At 45.5% G+C, this 14,731-nt stretch overlaps 1 protein-coding gene across 3 annotated transcripts; it reads right to left on the bottom strand.

Annotated features, from left to right (window-relative positions):
* On the bottom strand, positions 1–13,727 carry SGO2 (shugoshin 2). Of its 3 annotated transcripts, none has more exons than XM_044303841.1 (9): positions 13,694–13,727; positions 12,596–12,752; positions 10,608–10,783; positions 9,486–9,563; positions 7,991–8,079; positions 7,248–7,438; positions 3,862–5,913; positions 1,176–1,317; positions 1–746 (listed from the first exon to the last, which is right to left on the bottom strand). In XM_044303841.1, the coding sequence occupies exons 2-9, from the start codon at positions 12,729–12,731 to the stop codon at positions 731–733; spliced, it is 2,880 nt and encodes a 959-aa protein (XP_044159776.1). In that variant the 5' UTR covers positions 12,732–12,752; positions 13,694–13,727; the 3' UTR covers positions 1–730. The 3 variants fall into 3 exon arrangements, with proteins under 3 accessions (XP_044159776.1, XP_044159775.1, XP_044159777.1); XM_044303840.1 differs by lacking the exon at positions 13,694–13,727 and adding an exon at positions 13,388–13,432; XM_044303842.1 differs by lacking the exons at positions 10,608–10,783; positions 13,694–13,727 and having other exon boundaries at positions 12,596–12,724.
* Positions 13,728–14,731: the final 1,004 nt, after the last annotated feature.

Here is a 14,731-nt window from a genome sequence, read left to right as displayed (position 1 = left end):
TAGGGACAGGTTAATTTTTTTTGCGGACCACAGAACGGAGCAACAGATGCGGACAGCACACAGAGTGAATGGGTCCGCATCCAAAACAACGGTCTTGTGCATGAGGCCTTATACAAACATTTATGATATTACCTACAAAACAATGGAAAAGCTGGTGGAGAATCACGTATTACAACTAGACGGTATAGTTTACCAACAAAATGAATATCAGTTGTTAGAATCTTTATATACTGATATTAAAGCCGATAAATCATATCAGAAACAGAATATATAATGAAAGGGGTTGTCAGAATTATACCAGTACATGGTATAAGAAAATTACTTTTCCTTTTTAAAGCTCCCATTCTTAGTATACAATTTTTCAGCGGTGAAGTTGAGGTATATTGCACGTGACCACCTATCACCCATCATGAGCCATATACCGCTGCAGCAGTCCGTGTTGTACACCTCAACGTCACCACTGCATGAGAAGGACAGGAGGAGCAGAAGTATATCGTGTTCTTTGTTTTATACAATGTACTGGCATTGGACAACCCCTTTAAAACTAGATGACATGGAACATTTGCAAGATTAAATATTTATCTTGACCGATATAATGGGAAGTGCAGTTGAGACTAAGATACAATGAGGAACTCTTCTGATGCGGTCTCCAGTTCATGTATCTTCATACTTCACTTGTTTGCCCTTTCTTTTTATACTAGGCGCAGACTGGAGTGCAGCGTCTAACGTCTCAGCGCCTCAGTTTTCTGAAAGCACATACATGAATTTAGACAGAGTATAGCTGATACATATATTTTACATGACATGAACAGACAACAGGGGGAGGTTTTCACCTTTCCCCCACAATTCTGTCAAAAAAATAAAATATAGAGCAAATTGGCCGAGGCTTTTGGGGATTTTACACCACTGTCACCACTTTTGAGAGCGGGCATGGTTAGCTATGTTAATTAGGTGTATGCCAGTTATCATCTGCAACTTTTTAAAAGTTTTTGTAAAAAGCTGCATTTTATTCCAGAAGGCGGTGGCTAGAAAAAAACTAGAGGGAAAACAAAAACTGGTGTAAAATCTCTACACAAAATTGTCACTTTTAAAGATGTTCCAAAATGCCTATTACGATAACTCAGACTCCAAACATTCCCCTCATGTTAGATTTCCACCAACTTCTTTAAACTTACTTTCCCAAACTAGGCTCCTTGTAGTTAACAGGATTGCGTCTTCTTCTATGGTGACCATGAGACTCTTCTTCTGAGCAAGATTTTGGAGACTGTTTAGTGGAGCCAAGACTTTTGTTTGTCAGATCCTGAAATGGCTTAATAGCTGTAGAAAACAGACACTGATTACCATCTTTGTAGATTTCCACACATCCTGACCAAAAAGTCTATCCAGACATACAGTTTATATCTTTCAGTTCTGGATGTTCCAATATTACTTGCAGCATCTAGAACCACTACATTTCTAGAACAGAGCAGCTGTATAGAAAACTTAAAAGGATCATCCACGTAAAATAGTCACTGTACTTTCACAAAATTTAATTTCATTCAATAGAGAATGATGTAACTAGCAAATTTCTCAATCATTTTGTTTAAAAATAAAAAATCTGCCTCCATCCACCTGAAAAATAAATAAAAATGTTAAGTGATGGCCACTAGGGGTCTCACTTGTACCTAAATCGCAGTCCACTGCCTGTTATCAGGCGAGATCCCTCCCTAGTAACAGAGACACAGAAGAGGGCAAAGAGGAAAAAGGGGTGTGTCAGAGCTAGCCGAGATCCTGAGCCTAATAAAAAAAAAAATAACTGCTTTTGAGGGTCACATGAGCGTCCTGCTTTTCTCTAAGTGTGATTTTCCCCTCCTTATATTTTCTCTAAGCACTAAGGTTGAAAACAAACATAGTTGGAAGTAAGGGAAAGGACATCACTGCAGCACAGTGCTGGCAGATTCAACAGAAGGGAGACACCCCCTGCTTGTGACAGAAATGCATCTAGCTGTGCAGCTGAAACTAGGACTAATGTGGCTAAAAAAAGACATTAGGGAAGCCCCAAAAGGACATATGATTGTACAAAGCAGCATAGCCATTATGCATACTTTTTTTTTGAAAGCTCAGATACACTTAAGGGAATTTGTTACTAGGAAATTCACTGTTAAACCAGTCACAGTGCCTTGTAGGGCAAGCTTAGGCTACTTTCACACTAGCGCTTGATCGGATCCGTTCTGAACGGATCCGATCATATTAATGCAGACGGAGGCTCCGTTCAGTACGGATCCGTCTGCATTAATAACTTAGAAAATTTTCTAAGTGCGCAAGATGCCTGAGCGGATCCGTTCAGACTTTCAATGTAAAGTCAATGGGGGACGGATCCGCTTGAAGATTGAGCCATATGGTGTCATCTTCAAGCGGATCCGTTCCCATTGACTTACATTGCAAGTCTGAACGGATCCGCTCGCCTCCGCACGGCCAGGCGGACAGCTGAACGCTGCAAGCAGCGTTCAGCTGTCCGCCTGTCCGTGCGGAGCGGAGGCTGAACGCCGCCAGACTGATGCAGTCTGAGCGGATCCGCTCCATTCAGACTGCATCAGGGCTGGACGGAGGCATTCGGGTCCGCTCGTGAGCTCCTTCAAACGGAGCTCACGAGCGGACCGACGAACGCTAGTGTGAAACTAGCCTTAGCTGAATGTAATAATAACTTTCACTTTGTGTTCAGTTACTTCATTCTGGAGAAAAAGTACTTTTGATCCACATAAAATGGAGCAGTTAAGTTCACATAGATTCGACCTGTCACTCTGTGCACCTTTGCTCTACCTTCCTCCTCTGCCATCGTCTCATCGATTGGCAGGGCTAGGTTCCTGCATAGTCATCTGTCCTCGCCCTGTAAACCAAGACTATGGAGGGTACTGGCAGAGGAAGCAGGATGAGCAAGGGTGCACAAAGGGGCTGGGGCCAAAGAGGTTGGCCAGGATACTTTTTTAATGTCCTCTCCCCTAGTGGGACATTATACTTACCTGGTCCCCGCTTGTAAACTTCCTTTTTTCCCCATGTGCGACACATGTTGCAGCGTAGTTGCTACCTTATTGTAGTGCAACGTAGCTCTAGCCTTCGTCATATAGGGAACTCCCCATGGTTGCACAGAAAAAGGTATAGTGCACAAAGCTGCAACAGAGACAGCACCCCTTTGCAGAATTTGAGAAGATTATGTAGATTATAGAGATGATCCATTGCTTATCTGCAGAGAACCTCAGAAGACAAAAAAAATATTGCCTACTCTCCCATATGTACAACCAAGAAATTGTCTAAAACATCTCTAAAGACTGTACTGACCCTTGCAAGGGCATGGATGTGTAAATTGCCATGTTGCTCAGTAAAATTGTACTTGTCAGGTTAGCGCCTGTCCACTGTACAGCTCTTATTCAAAATGAGTGCTGATCTGAAATCAGACTTCAGATGTATTTCTGACGTGTCAGAGGACTACTTTAAGGGGCATCTGTCAGCAGATTTGTACCTATGAACCTGGCTGACCTGTTGCACCTGCACTTGGCTGCTGAAGACATCTGTGTTGGTCCCATGTCCATATGTGCTGCACTGCTGAGAAATATGATGTTTTATTATATGTAAATGACCCTCTAGGACTAACGGGGGCATTGCAGTTTCACCTAGAGGCTTGGCTCTCTGCAACTGCTGTGCCCTCTGTACTGTCAGGCATGATGACATAAGAACATGGGACCAAAAAAGACACCCATCCAGTTCAGCCTGTAAAAAACATTAAAATCAGACAAAATTTCAACAAATTAATAAAAACCCAGGTTGGTCCATACAAAAGTTGTAAATTTTACAAAGTTTATGCAACACAAACATGTTGGTAAGTACCTGTTTCAGGAATTTCCATACTTTGGTCTTCGACCTTACACTGTTGACTATTCCCAATCTCAGTTTCATGTGTGTCTTTTTGATGGCCATTGTCATTTTCAGCTAGAACATTAATATTGTCCGAAAAATGAGCAATCTCATTATTACAATCCTCAGACATGGGGAGCTCAGGAGCATGGATACTTTTTAAAGACATGTCGTCGATTGTAAAAGTGTTTTCAGAGTTAGTGGCCGATGGGAATTCTGCAAAACTGGAGAACTCCATTGTATTTTCAAGAATGGATTCACTAACCATATCAAGCATAAAAGAGTCATGGGCATTTACCTTGACGTCGGGTATCTTGCTAGTCTTGTCACTCTGATTTGATTTTCGGTTCATAAAGCTCTCCCGGACAAGTGTACCCTTTTCATCTCTAACGCCATCTTGCTTTCTAGGTAAAATATGAGTCTTCCTTTTGTCCAACTCAGAAAAGATGCCCGATGCAGTTTTCTTCTCCAAATATCTGGTGACACGCTTCTTGTAGCCATATGCAGGTCCAGGGTTGGAGGTGGAATGACAATGCTCCACTTCATAATCTAATCTATTTTCTAGATTGCAAGAGATATCTGTAGGAACAAGAGATTTTACAGAATTTTGTGGCTCTATGGATTTGTTGTCCCTTTCTTCCAAGACTGTTGTTTTTATGGCAACCGAGACCAGTGGATTTGGTTCGGTAATCACAAATGTTTCCCGCCTATAATTAACTCCATGAACTTTAGCTATTGCATCATGTGTCACTGGATTTTGTTCTGGTGCACTTATAACATAGGTCTCCCTTCGTAATTTGGGCTCTTGATGTTTAACATGAATACTAGGCATATTATTCATTTTCCTGCTGCTCTCCATTTGTTCAGTAGACTCACTTAAGTTGCCACTCTCTTCTGCCAATTGTTCTTGAGCCTTTGAAAGTTTATACATTCTTCGTTTACGTTTTCTAGAACTTTCCACCATGGAGATATTTTTTGATTTTCTTTTCTTAGGTGCCACATTGGCAATTTTCCCTTCTTCTAAGGAATGGTCTTTTTCTAGAGTAAATGTCAGTTCGTCGTTTTCACCATTTGATACTGTTGTGATGTGATGTGGAAATATTTCCCCTGCAATACATGACACTGTAGATGCTGACACTTCAAGGTCTGATTGTGTATGGCTTTCCAAAACATCAAGTCTGTCTTCTACTACAGGCTCTGGTAAAACATAGGTCCTGCGATAATCATGTCTATCACTTGTCAAATTATCAATGAACTTATCTGCTTTATGTTCATTTTCATTGCTGTTGGATGAATCGTCAGCCTCTTGGTCAACAGAAGATCCAATTCTCTTTGGTTTTTCACGGACTGACTTCTTAACTTTTCTTAGTTTGCCAGTCTGTTTCACGGGTATGCCAGACTTGGTTTTGGAAGCCTGCATCTTGTTTTTAGGCAACACTGCAATTATTGAAGCAGACTCGCTGGAAGTCATATCCATATCTGCCTCATATACAGTTTCCTCTTGCCCCACCTGTCCATGAACAGTATGATGGTCACTTTCTTCATTTTGTACAAGCTCTGCCCTATTTGTGCTTTGTGTAGCTTGTTCTTTACATAAAACTTTGCTGTCTTGGTCCACATCACTGTTTTGATTAGTGTCCAGTTTTTTTGCCAGTGAAGAGCCATGAGACATTCTTGATAGACTGTCTTTCTGCAAGACAGACTCAATATCAGACCTTTTTGTGCCACCTAGTCCTGTGTGTCCCGAGTCAGGAAGAATGGCGATATCTGTACTAATCTCCCAATGTGTACTAGGTAAGATCTCCTGGCTCTCGCCTGTTAAGCTCCTGGCCTGGTTTCCTTCAGATTTTTTAGACCCCATGCTAGAATGAGATACTGTAGACCTTTTCTTCCTTTTTGTAACAAATCCACCACTGAGAACATTTCTGTTGCCATAGGAAAATACTTCATCCAGTGGTAATATGGAGTCTCTGAATTTCCCACTGGAAGGAGAATCCGGGCTTCTGTTCTCATTGCATTCTGAAACTAAAAACAAACATTCATATGAGCACCATCTAACATGTCTAGAAGGGAAAAGGTTTCACCATCAGTATCCCAGGAGCTTTTCTTTTATAAAGGATCTTTGGTAAGATCCACTATTGACAAAGATCCTCTATGAAAGAATCAAATATATGCCACGGAATTAAGTTGGCGTTCAGACATCCCTAATCCGCTGAAAGAAAAATGCTGGTGTTCTGCCAAATCTCTATAGCGGAAGTGACGTGGTGCGCTGCGCAAGCGCACTTCCACAAATCATCCGAATCATCGTCTTAAAGTGACAGTCACCTCCAGTAAAATACAGCATCTACATTAATTTGTACCCTCGCGGGCTCGCTTCGCATCGGGCTCGGCATTTAGTAAAACTAACTCTATGCCACCATTGATAGTAAAGAAGGAAATGGATGGTAAAGAAAGACTATCCATCTCTTTCTTTACCATCCATTTCCTTCTTTACTATCAATGGCGGCATAGAGTTAGTTTTACTAAATGCCGAGCGCAGGGAGGCCGAGCCAGATGAGTTGCGAGCGTACAAATTAATGTAGATTATTGGAGCTGTATTTTAGTGGAGATGACTGTCACTTTAAGAAATGTATACCCTTAAGTGTGCGCACGTGCGAACTACTGCAGTGGAGGCTGCAGGAATGCTTCGCTGAAGTACGCTTGTGTGCTTGCGCAGCGCACCACGTCACTTCCGCTATAGACTTTCGGCAGAACACCGGCACCAGCGCGCAAACAAATAGCGAGATCCAGCGCTTCTAAAGGGGAACAGCCATAGAGGGGAAAGCCACGTACGTACTATTCACTATTCCCAGCATCGAATAAACACACCAGGAGACGGGTAAGCAAGAGAAATATTTATCTGGCCCGAGTGTGTATGCCGTGTATGGGAAAAGTAAAATAAAGTGGCAACAAAGTTATACTGCATGAATATAAAAGACACATGAGAGGAATATAACAAAGAGTGACAATTTTACTCCATAAGACCGCTATATATTAACAAGGGTTCCAAGGTATGGCATGAGCTCCGCAACAGGAACTGTGATTACAATTGCTAAACTATACGCTATTACGTGACATATTGTATACGTACTGTACGTTTTAGAATTTTTTTTAGATTATTTTTATGTGAATTATTTTAAAAATAAAATTATATGCATATAATATAGAGCGGGCCATTGATGAAACATTATAACTTTTTTTTTTTATACTATATAATTGATAAGGAAATCGTGGTGTATCTGGCTTTGTGTAGTATTCACAGGACGACACGTTTCAGGTCATACAAGTAAAGCTGCAGTTCTCGTTCAGCTAATTATTACCTTTGGAAGATAAATTGGAGGTATGCATTTCTAGTTCATCCAGCTTCTCACAGCTTTCTCGGACAGCAGCAGGGCTCTGGGCAGGTGGGACAATAAGGTGACTTTCTTCACTCATATGGATGTTCTGCAGACTGTTGCATTTCTGTTGTTCCACACAATTAGAAGGAACCCTTAACGCCACTCCTGTCAGTCTAACAATTCCAAAACCAGAAACATTTAGGGTAATACATCAATCACTCTTCTACAACCTTGCCACACCTCACTATTCAGTGATCATGAATGAAGGGGTTCCTACAGAAACAGAATATGCCCATTGCATCTCATAAGGCACACGTAAACATCTCCACTTCACTAGGAGTCTACACGGAAAGGGAAAATGTCTGAAGCCGACATGGAAGAGAAGTGAATGATAGCGTTTGGGTTCTTCTAGCAAACACCGCCACATTACAATTGCAGTAGAACTATGAAACTGAGGTGCTCCGGTCGGCTTTGGGAGCGATCAGAAAATAACGCAGGGGACAGGGATCCGAATATTCAGTCGTTTTCTAACTAAACAGCATACAATATCCTGCCAGTCTGTAGTCACATCTAACAAATACAGCATCCAGTTCATTGTTAGAACAATTGCCAAAGCTAATGGGAACGAATGTGGATGGAGGCCAAATCATATCTTGAATATAATTGCCTTGTTGATGCAATGTGTGGATGAAGGCAATATAAAAAAGCACAATATGGGTCATTACCTAAAGCCTTGATCCCCGTCCAAAGACAACGCACTCTGCTGGCTGAAACGTTCGCTCCTTGTCCCATTTAGTGATAGACAATCTGAGGACTAGAGGGCAAATAATGACAGTCTGTTCACATTCCCATCTATATCAACTACTGACCCCCACCCCCATTCTTATTTTGCATTCCTTTTTAAAAGCCCCATCAGTAAGCGCACACTGTGCGGATGGGGTTACCGCGCACACTGTGCGGATGGGGTTACCGCGCACACTGTGCGGATGGGGTTACCGCGCACACTGTGCGGATGGGGTTACCGCGCACACTGTGCGGATTGCTAGCATTTTTTCTGTGCGGATGGGGTAACCGCACACTATGTGGATTGCTAGCAGTTTTATTGTGCTGATTCTAGTGCAGAAAAACTGCGGCAGTAACAGCAAAACTAATAAGATTAGACGACAAATCTCATATACACTTTGCTTTTTTTCTGCCATGCAGATTTAGAATTTAATAAAAGTGTGAGATCTGAGGCAAAACAGCATTAAAAACTGCCTGTGTAACTTGTGCACAGAAATCCACACAAGAAACTGGCTAAATTTGGGTTTTGAAATCTGCACTCGTGTACCCTTAGACTGCCCGATGTTTGGGGCTGACAAGAAGCACAGCCATTAGGGCTCACTATAGAGTGATTGCTATGGCAGTGGTGCCATATGACCTAATGACTTCTGATTACACAGGGAGATGGTCATTATTCTGATAAAAGATACAAGTCAGCCGATTGGTGGCATAATTATACAGGCCAATTATCGGGGAAGAGCCTTCCTAGGTACGCTTCTTCCCGATGACCGGCCTGAAAACTGTTCTGGACTCAGATGTGGATGACACAGCACGGTCATTATTCAATTGGGATTTGGGGCAAAAAACAAAACAAAAAATAACCACAGATTAGCTCCAATAGGGTGGTGTCAGTTATTTGACTCAAAGCCTGCAGTGGGTTGGAAGGGAATGAGAAATATAAAGAAAGAACCTATACCCCGATTCTTGCTGGATCAACTTCTGGCTCTTGCTCAAATTACAAAAAGATGGGTGTGACACCACCATTCAAATACATGCCATAATCCTATAGGTGCGGGTCCCACCAACCAATTGAGAATGGAGCCACATTTTGCACTGCTGAGAATAATGGGTAGGTTGCCGTAAATGTGCAGCTCTCTCAATTCATTTTTGTGGGAGCTCCGAAATGGCTACATGAGCGCACTTGGCTGTGTTCCAGAGTCCCACAGAGGTGAATGCAGACAGTGGCAATATGACATCAGGGTCCACACAACAATACCCCTTTAAATCTTGACTGCACTAATCCACATGTAAATCTGTGGTAAACCCCTCAGGACTGTGAACATGGCCTTACGGGCTGCCCTTCCGCTCCTGCATCTAGTTACCAGTAGGAGGTAACACTTGCCGAAACTGAAAAACAGAAAAAATAAATGACAAGGAAACAGAAAAGTGGAGAAATACCTCCATTGTGCCGCTGAGTTCAATAGCCGCAGGAAGGTTAATATTCATGAACACATTAATATCTTTAAGCATTTTGTTCTGCAAAGACAAAGAAAGCAGTTAAACATTTTACACTGAGAGTTCAGGCTTGGAACAAACTACCAGCAGAGGTTGGGAAAGAGACAGTAATGACTGGAATCAGCATGTCAGACTAGATGGACCATGTGTCTATGAGGCATATGACCAGGCACGCGGCTATGACGTGCTATAGTCCCCGAGCAGCAAATGGAGATCAAGTCACGCATGCGCAGTGTGCTCACTGTTCATTGAGGGATCCTATAGGGAGGGTTAAGCCCAGAATCCCACATTACCAAAAGTCCAGTCCCTCACTACTGGAGGATATGTCCAATAGCTTCAAACAACTAAATACCATGTGCCATTCACTTGTATGGGACCGAGCTGACCACTACATGGAGCTGACCACAACTTTTATCAGCAGATCTGCAGGGTGTCAGGAGATGAACCCTCGCCTAGCCGATACGGAGGACATATCAATATTTCAGTCCAGGATAAGTCCAGATGCATTTTCATTTGTTGGGTTGTCATTGCAAAGGAGGCCCCCAGCCCTCTCACAGCCAAGGCCCCCCAGCCCTCTCACAGCCAAGGCCCCCCAGCCCTCTCACAGCCAAGGCCCCCCAGCCCTCTCACAGCCAAGGCCCCCCAGCCCTCTCACAGCCAAGGCCCCCCAGCCCTCTCACAGCCAAGGCCCCCCAGCCCTCTCACAGCCAAGGCCCCCCAGCCCTCTCACAGCCAAGGCCCCCCAGCCCTCTCACAGCCAAGGCCCCCCAGCCCTCTCACAGCCAAGGCCCCCCAGCCCTCTCACAGCCAAGCCCCCCCCAGCCCTCTCACAGCCAAGGCCCCCCAGCCCTCTCACAGCCAAGCCCCCCCCAGCCCTCTCACAGCCAAGGCCCCCCAGCCCTCTCACAGCCAAGCCCCCCCCAGCCCTCTCACAGCCAAGGCCCCAAGCCCTCTCACAGCCAAGGCCCCCCAGCCCTCTCACAGCCAGCATGGTGATGATAAAGCCATCCCGGCATGTATTCCACTCTCACTATAATGTATTTCAAACATCAGGGCTGGACTTACCACACTACTTAGGTTCTGTCTTAGCAAAGCATTCTGGAAGTGCAGCATCTTCACCTCCTTCTGCAGGAACATGTTCTCATTTCCCAGCCTTCTTGACTTCTCTCGCTCAGCAGTTAAGGCAGAAGCTAAAGCTTTATTATTGTGCTTTAGGGAAAGCTTCAGAACAGACGAGTTATCTAGGAGGATGAAACACGACTGTAATGGAGACTGGGTTTTTCTTGGATTAGAAGTACCTCCCTATTTACCAACAGTCGTAATTCTGCCCCCCATTTGCTGCTGAGGGGCGATTGGGACAATGAGCCACGGGGCATCAGAATATGGCTAATCTCGGGGGTAATACATCGATAAGTACTTTGCTGAAGCAGATATGTATTTACATCAGTCCCCTACTATTTACATGAGATGACACATCAGCCCCAGTCTGTAGTCCAATAATCTGTTGATAAATAATCCGCCATCTTGAATTTTCCCATCTGAGTCTTGTGACACAGACGATTGCCAGAGGATCGGGTGTTCTACATGCGCAGCCTCTGGAAACGTCTGGTGACTACAGATGGCGGAAGACTCCTGTTTAGGAACAGATTCCAGAGATTTCCCAGGTATAAATTCGATTATGGTCACAAATGTGGGTCTTCTAAAATTCTTACAAAATGGGTAATTTTGGCACCCAGTTTAACCATTGTGATGGAGGGTGACAATAAATGCATTTGTCACAAGACAATAAGCTAAGGAAAATTGGGAAAACCTCCTGGATTACAAGGGTAAATGCACACGTACAGGATTTATGTGCACTGAAATCCACAGGGGTTTGCAGGGAAATCCACAAGGACAATCCGTATCAATTGGTGTAGATTTACGTGCAGATTTTACTTTCCCCATTCAAGTGAATCGAGAAAATCTGCTCAGACACCATCTCAGTCTCTATGAGAAGACCCTGTCTCCAGCGTCACGCATGTGGGGAGGCTTCCTGACACCTCCATCTGCTGCTCAGACACCATCTCAGTCTCTATGAGAAGACCCTGTCTCCAGCGTCACTCATGTGGGGAGGCTCCCTGACACCTCCATCCGCTGCTCAGACACCATCTCAGTCTCTATGAGAAGACCCTGTCTCCAGCGTCACTCATGTGGGGAGGCTCCCTGACACCTCCATCCGCTGCTCAGACACCATCTCAGTCTCTATGAGAAGACCCCGTCTCCACCAGCGTCACTCATGTGGGGAGGCTCCCTGACACCTCCATCTGCTGCTCAGACACCATCTCAGTCTCTATGAGAAGACCCTGTCTCCAGCGTCACTCTTGTGGGGAGGCTCCCTGACACCTCCATCTGCTGCTCAGACACCACCTCGGTCTTTATGAGAAGACCCTGTCTGCACCAGTGTCACTCTTGTGGGGAGGCTCCCTGACACCATCTCGGTCTTTATGAGAAGACCCTGTCTGCACCAGTGTCACTCTTGTGGGGAGGCTCCCTGACACCTCTATCTACTGCTCAGACACTATCTCAGTCTCTATGAGAAGACCCTGTCTCCAGCATCACTCTTGTGGGGAGGCTCTCTGACACCATCTCGGTCTCTATGAGAAGACCCTGTCTGCACCAGCGTCACTCATGTAGGGAGGCTCCCTGACACCTCCATCTGCTGCTCAGACACCATCTCGGTCTCTATGAGAAGACCCTGTCTCCAGCGTCACTCATGTAGGGAGGCTCCCTGACACCTCCATCTGCTGCTCAGACACCATCTCAGTCTCTATGAGAAGACCCTGTCTCCACCAGTGTCACTCTTGTGGGGAGGCTCCCTGACCAGCTTCTACCGTTGCTGCATCACTTCTCCAGGTCTGGGACTGTCCCCACTTCTCAGGGGATAAGCAGATGGGGTGCATGGTCAACTGCTGCCCCATTAATACAAGTGACAGACACTAATCCTACAAAGGCTACTTCTCTGGACTCCGCCATAAGCTTGTATTGTTACTTTATACTTTCCCTTTTATACTTACTTAAAGTTTTAGTCTTGATTTTCGCAGCAAGAGACATTTGCAGTTTTACAGCCTTCAAAGACTTCTGGAGCTTTTCTCGCAGTCGCTCCTTCACAGATTGCAAGGTGGACACCGATGGACTGGACGTTAAATCCATTCTGCAGGAGTTGCATTTATTCTACAAAAGAAAAAAAAAGGTGTCATCCATTGAAAGAATTCCCACTTCCAATTCCGATAGTGCTTTGTAGTAGCGTTCATTTGTTGGGGGTCGGGCCCCTCTTATAGCCAGAAAGGATAACCACCCCCCCCCACCCCATCCCATCAAGAAGAGCTAATTTGTTTTTTGGGGCGACTCAGCTGTGGCACACATCAAGGGCAAGCAAGTGCTTATTCTGGGCCGGCCGTGGGGATTTTATTTATTTTATGGGTTTTTTTTTCGGGGCAAATGTGTTCAATGACCAACTGTTCTCCAGTCTGGTGTGGTGGGTGGCTGATGGCTGGACCCACCGTCCAATAGATGGCGGCTGAAAGCTGGATCCACCCCAGAATCCAACTGGAAAATCTGTAGCAAAAAAATTCCTCAAAATCCGCACAAGTTCAAAAATTATGCGACAAGAAGTGAAGAGCAAAGGAAGAAATTCTATCCACATGCGTATCAACTACTACACTCAGCATCCACTATACAACTAACCTCTCACAACCGACCCTATACATCACCCTTTATTCCCATTGTCCACAATACCCAACATCTAATTCACCTATCATCCACCACACTACTAACCTACTACACCCATCGTCCACCATACTACTGACCTCCCACAACCAACCAGCCAACATCACCTACTACACCCATCATCCACAGGATCCGACTAGCCTCTGCTCCTGGATGGATGTCAGCACCTGACGTATACTCCTCCTCCTCCTCCTCCTCCTCCTCCTCCTCGCGGTACCGCAGCGCCCTCACCTCGGATTTCCTTGGGACTGGTAAGACAGGGTCAGGGGGTCTGTACTCGGGACATGGGGGGGGGGGGGGGAGGCTACGTCTGTAAGATCCGGATGCTACATAGCCTCAGAGTACCGCACGCTGACATGCAGGGGCGAGCAGGCACCCCAGCTTACCTCTATGTACTATCACTGCCACCGTTACTTCCGCTCTCCCAGAAAAAAATTCAAATTTCGAGCCCAGCGGGAACGCATGCGCATTAGTACAGACTGAGCGCACAGTCCGAGCGCGCCGTGGGCGTGGTTCCTTCAAGCGGCCATTTCTGTTTGGGTAGGAGAGAAGTGCGGGGACGGCGCTCTGTCCAAGTTCTCTTTATTGCTGGCCTATCCTCAGTCCGGTGTTCTGCCGGATTTCTATACCGGAGGTGAGGCGCAGAATATGGAGGTCACCACATAGCAGAGCTGAGTGCGGGATGGCAGAGCTGAGTGCGGGATGGCAGAGCTGAGTGCTGGATGGCAGAGCTGAGTGCTGGATATTGGGGGAATGTCCTGCACTCAGCTCTGCTATGTGGTTACCTCCATATTCTGCACTCAGCTCTGCTATGTGGTGACCTCCATATTCTGCACTCAGCTCTGGTAGGGATGAACTGCTCCTTATGATTTGTGCACGCGTGCGCACTCAGGGGTAGCGGGATCTGATGGAACATTTTGCCCCGGAAAATCTACCTACCCTTAAGTGCGCACGCGCAGTGTACGGTTTCGCGCATGCACACGAAGTCCTTCTCCCGTGGCGCTGCAATGATTTTTTGCTAATCCACTGGATGTGCGCTTGCACAGCGCCGCACACATCCTCCTCCAGCTGATTTCTGTGTGGCCGCGTCATTTCCGGTATAACGTTCTGGCAAGGTATAGAAATCTGGCACCGCCGCTGATCAGCTGTATGAGTAGAGGGCGCGCGCCGTGCCAGCGCTGCCTCTTCACTGTTTACCTGCTCGCTGTCGCCTCTGCAGCGGTGAGCAGGTGTAACTACACCCAAGCCGTCCCATTCATTTCAGTGGGACGGATAACTCCTATACAAGTGTATAGGAACTGATCGGCGGGGGTGCTGGGTGTCGGACCCCCGCCGATCTGATATTGATGACCTGAGGATAGGTGGACAACCCCTTTAACACTTGTCCTTTGTAGTGAACATCACTTACACCATTCCCTGCCTCG

The sequence above is a fragment of the Bufo gargarizans genome, chromosome 8 (genome assembly GCF_014858855.1).
Source record: "Bufo gargarizans isolate SCDJY-AF-19 chromosome 8, ASM1485885v1, whole genome shotgun sequence".
Taxonomy (NCBI): Eukaryota; Metazoa; Chordata; class Amphibia; order Anura; family Bufonidae; genus Bufo; species Bufo gargarizans.
Note: the sequence above shows the minus strand (reverse complement) of the source record. Positions and strands in the feature narration are given on the sequence as shown.

Coding starts and splice junctions, on each gene's coding strand:
- SGO2 (XM_044303840.1), bottom strand. CDS start 13,411: ATGTTGGCTGGTTGGTTGTGGGAG. Junction 10,784..12,595: donor AATCAAGACTAAAACTTTAA/GTAAGTATAAAA, acceptor TCATCCTCCTAG/ATAACTCGTCTGTTCTGAAG. Junction 8,080..9,485: donor AACTCAGCGGCACAATGGAG/GTATTTCTCCAC, acceptor TTTGCCCTCTAG/TCCTCAGATTGTCTATCACT.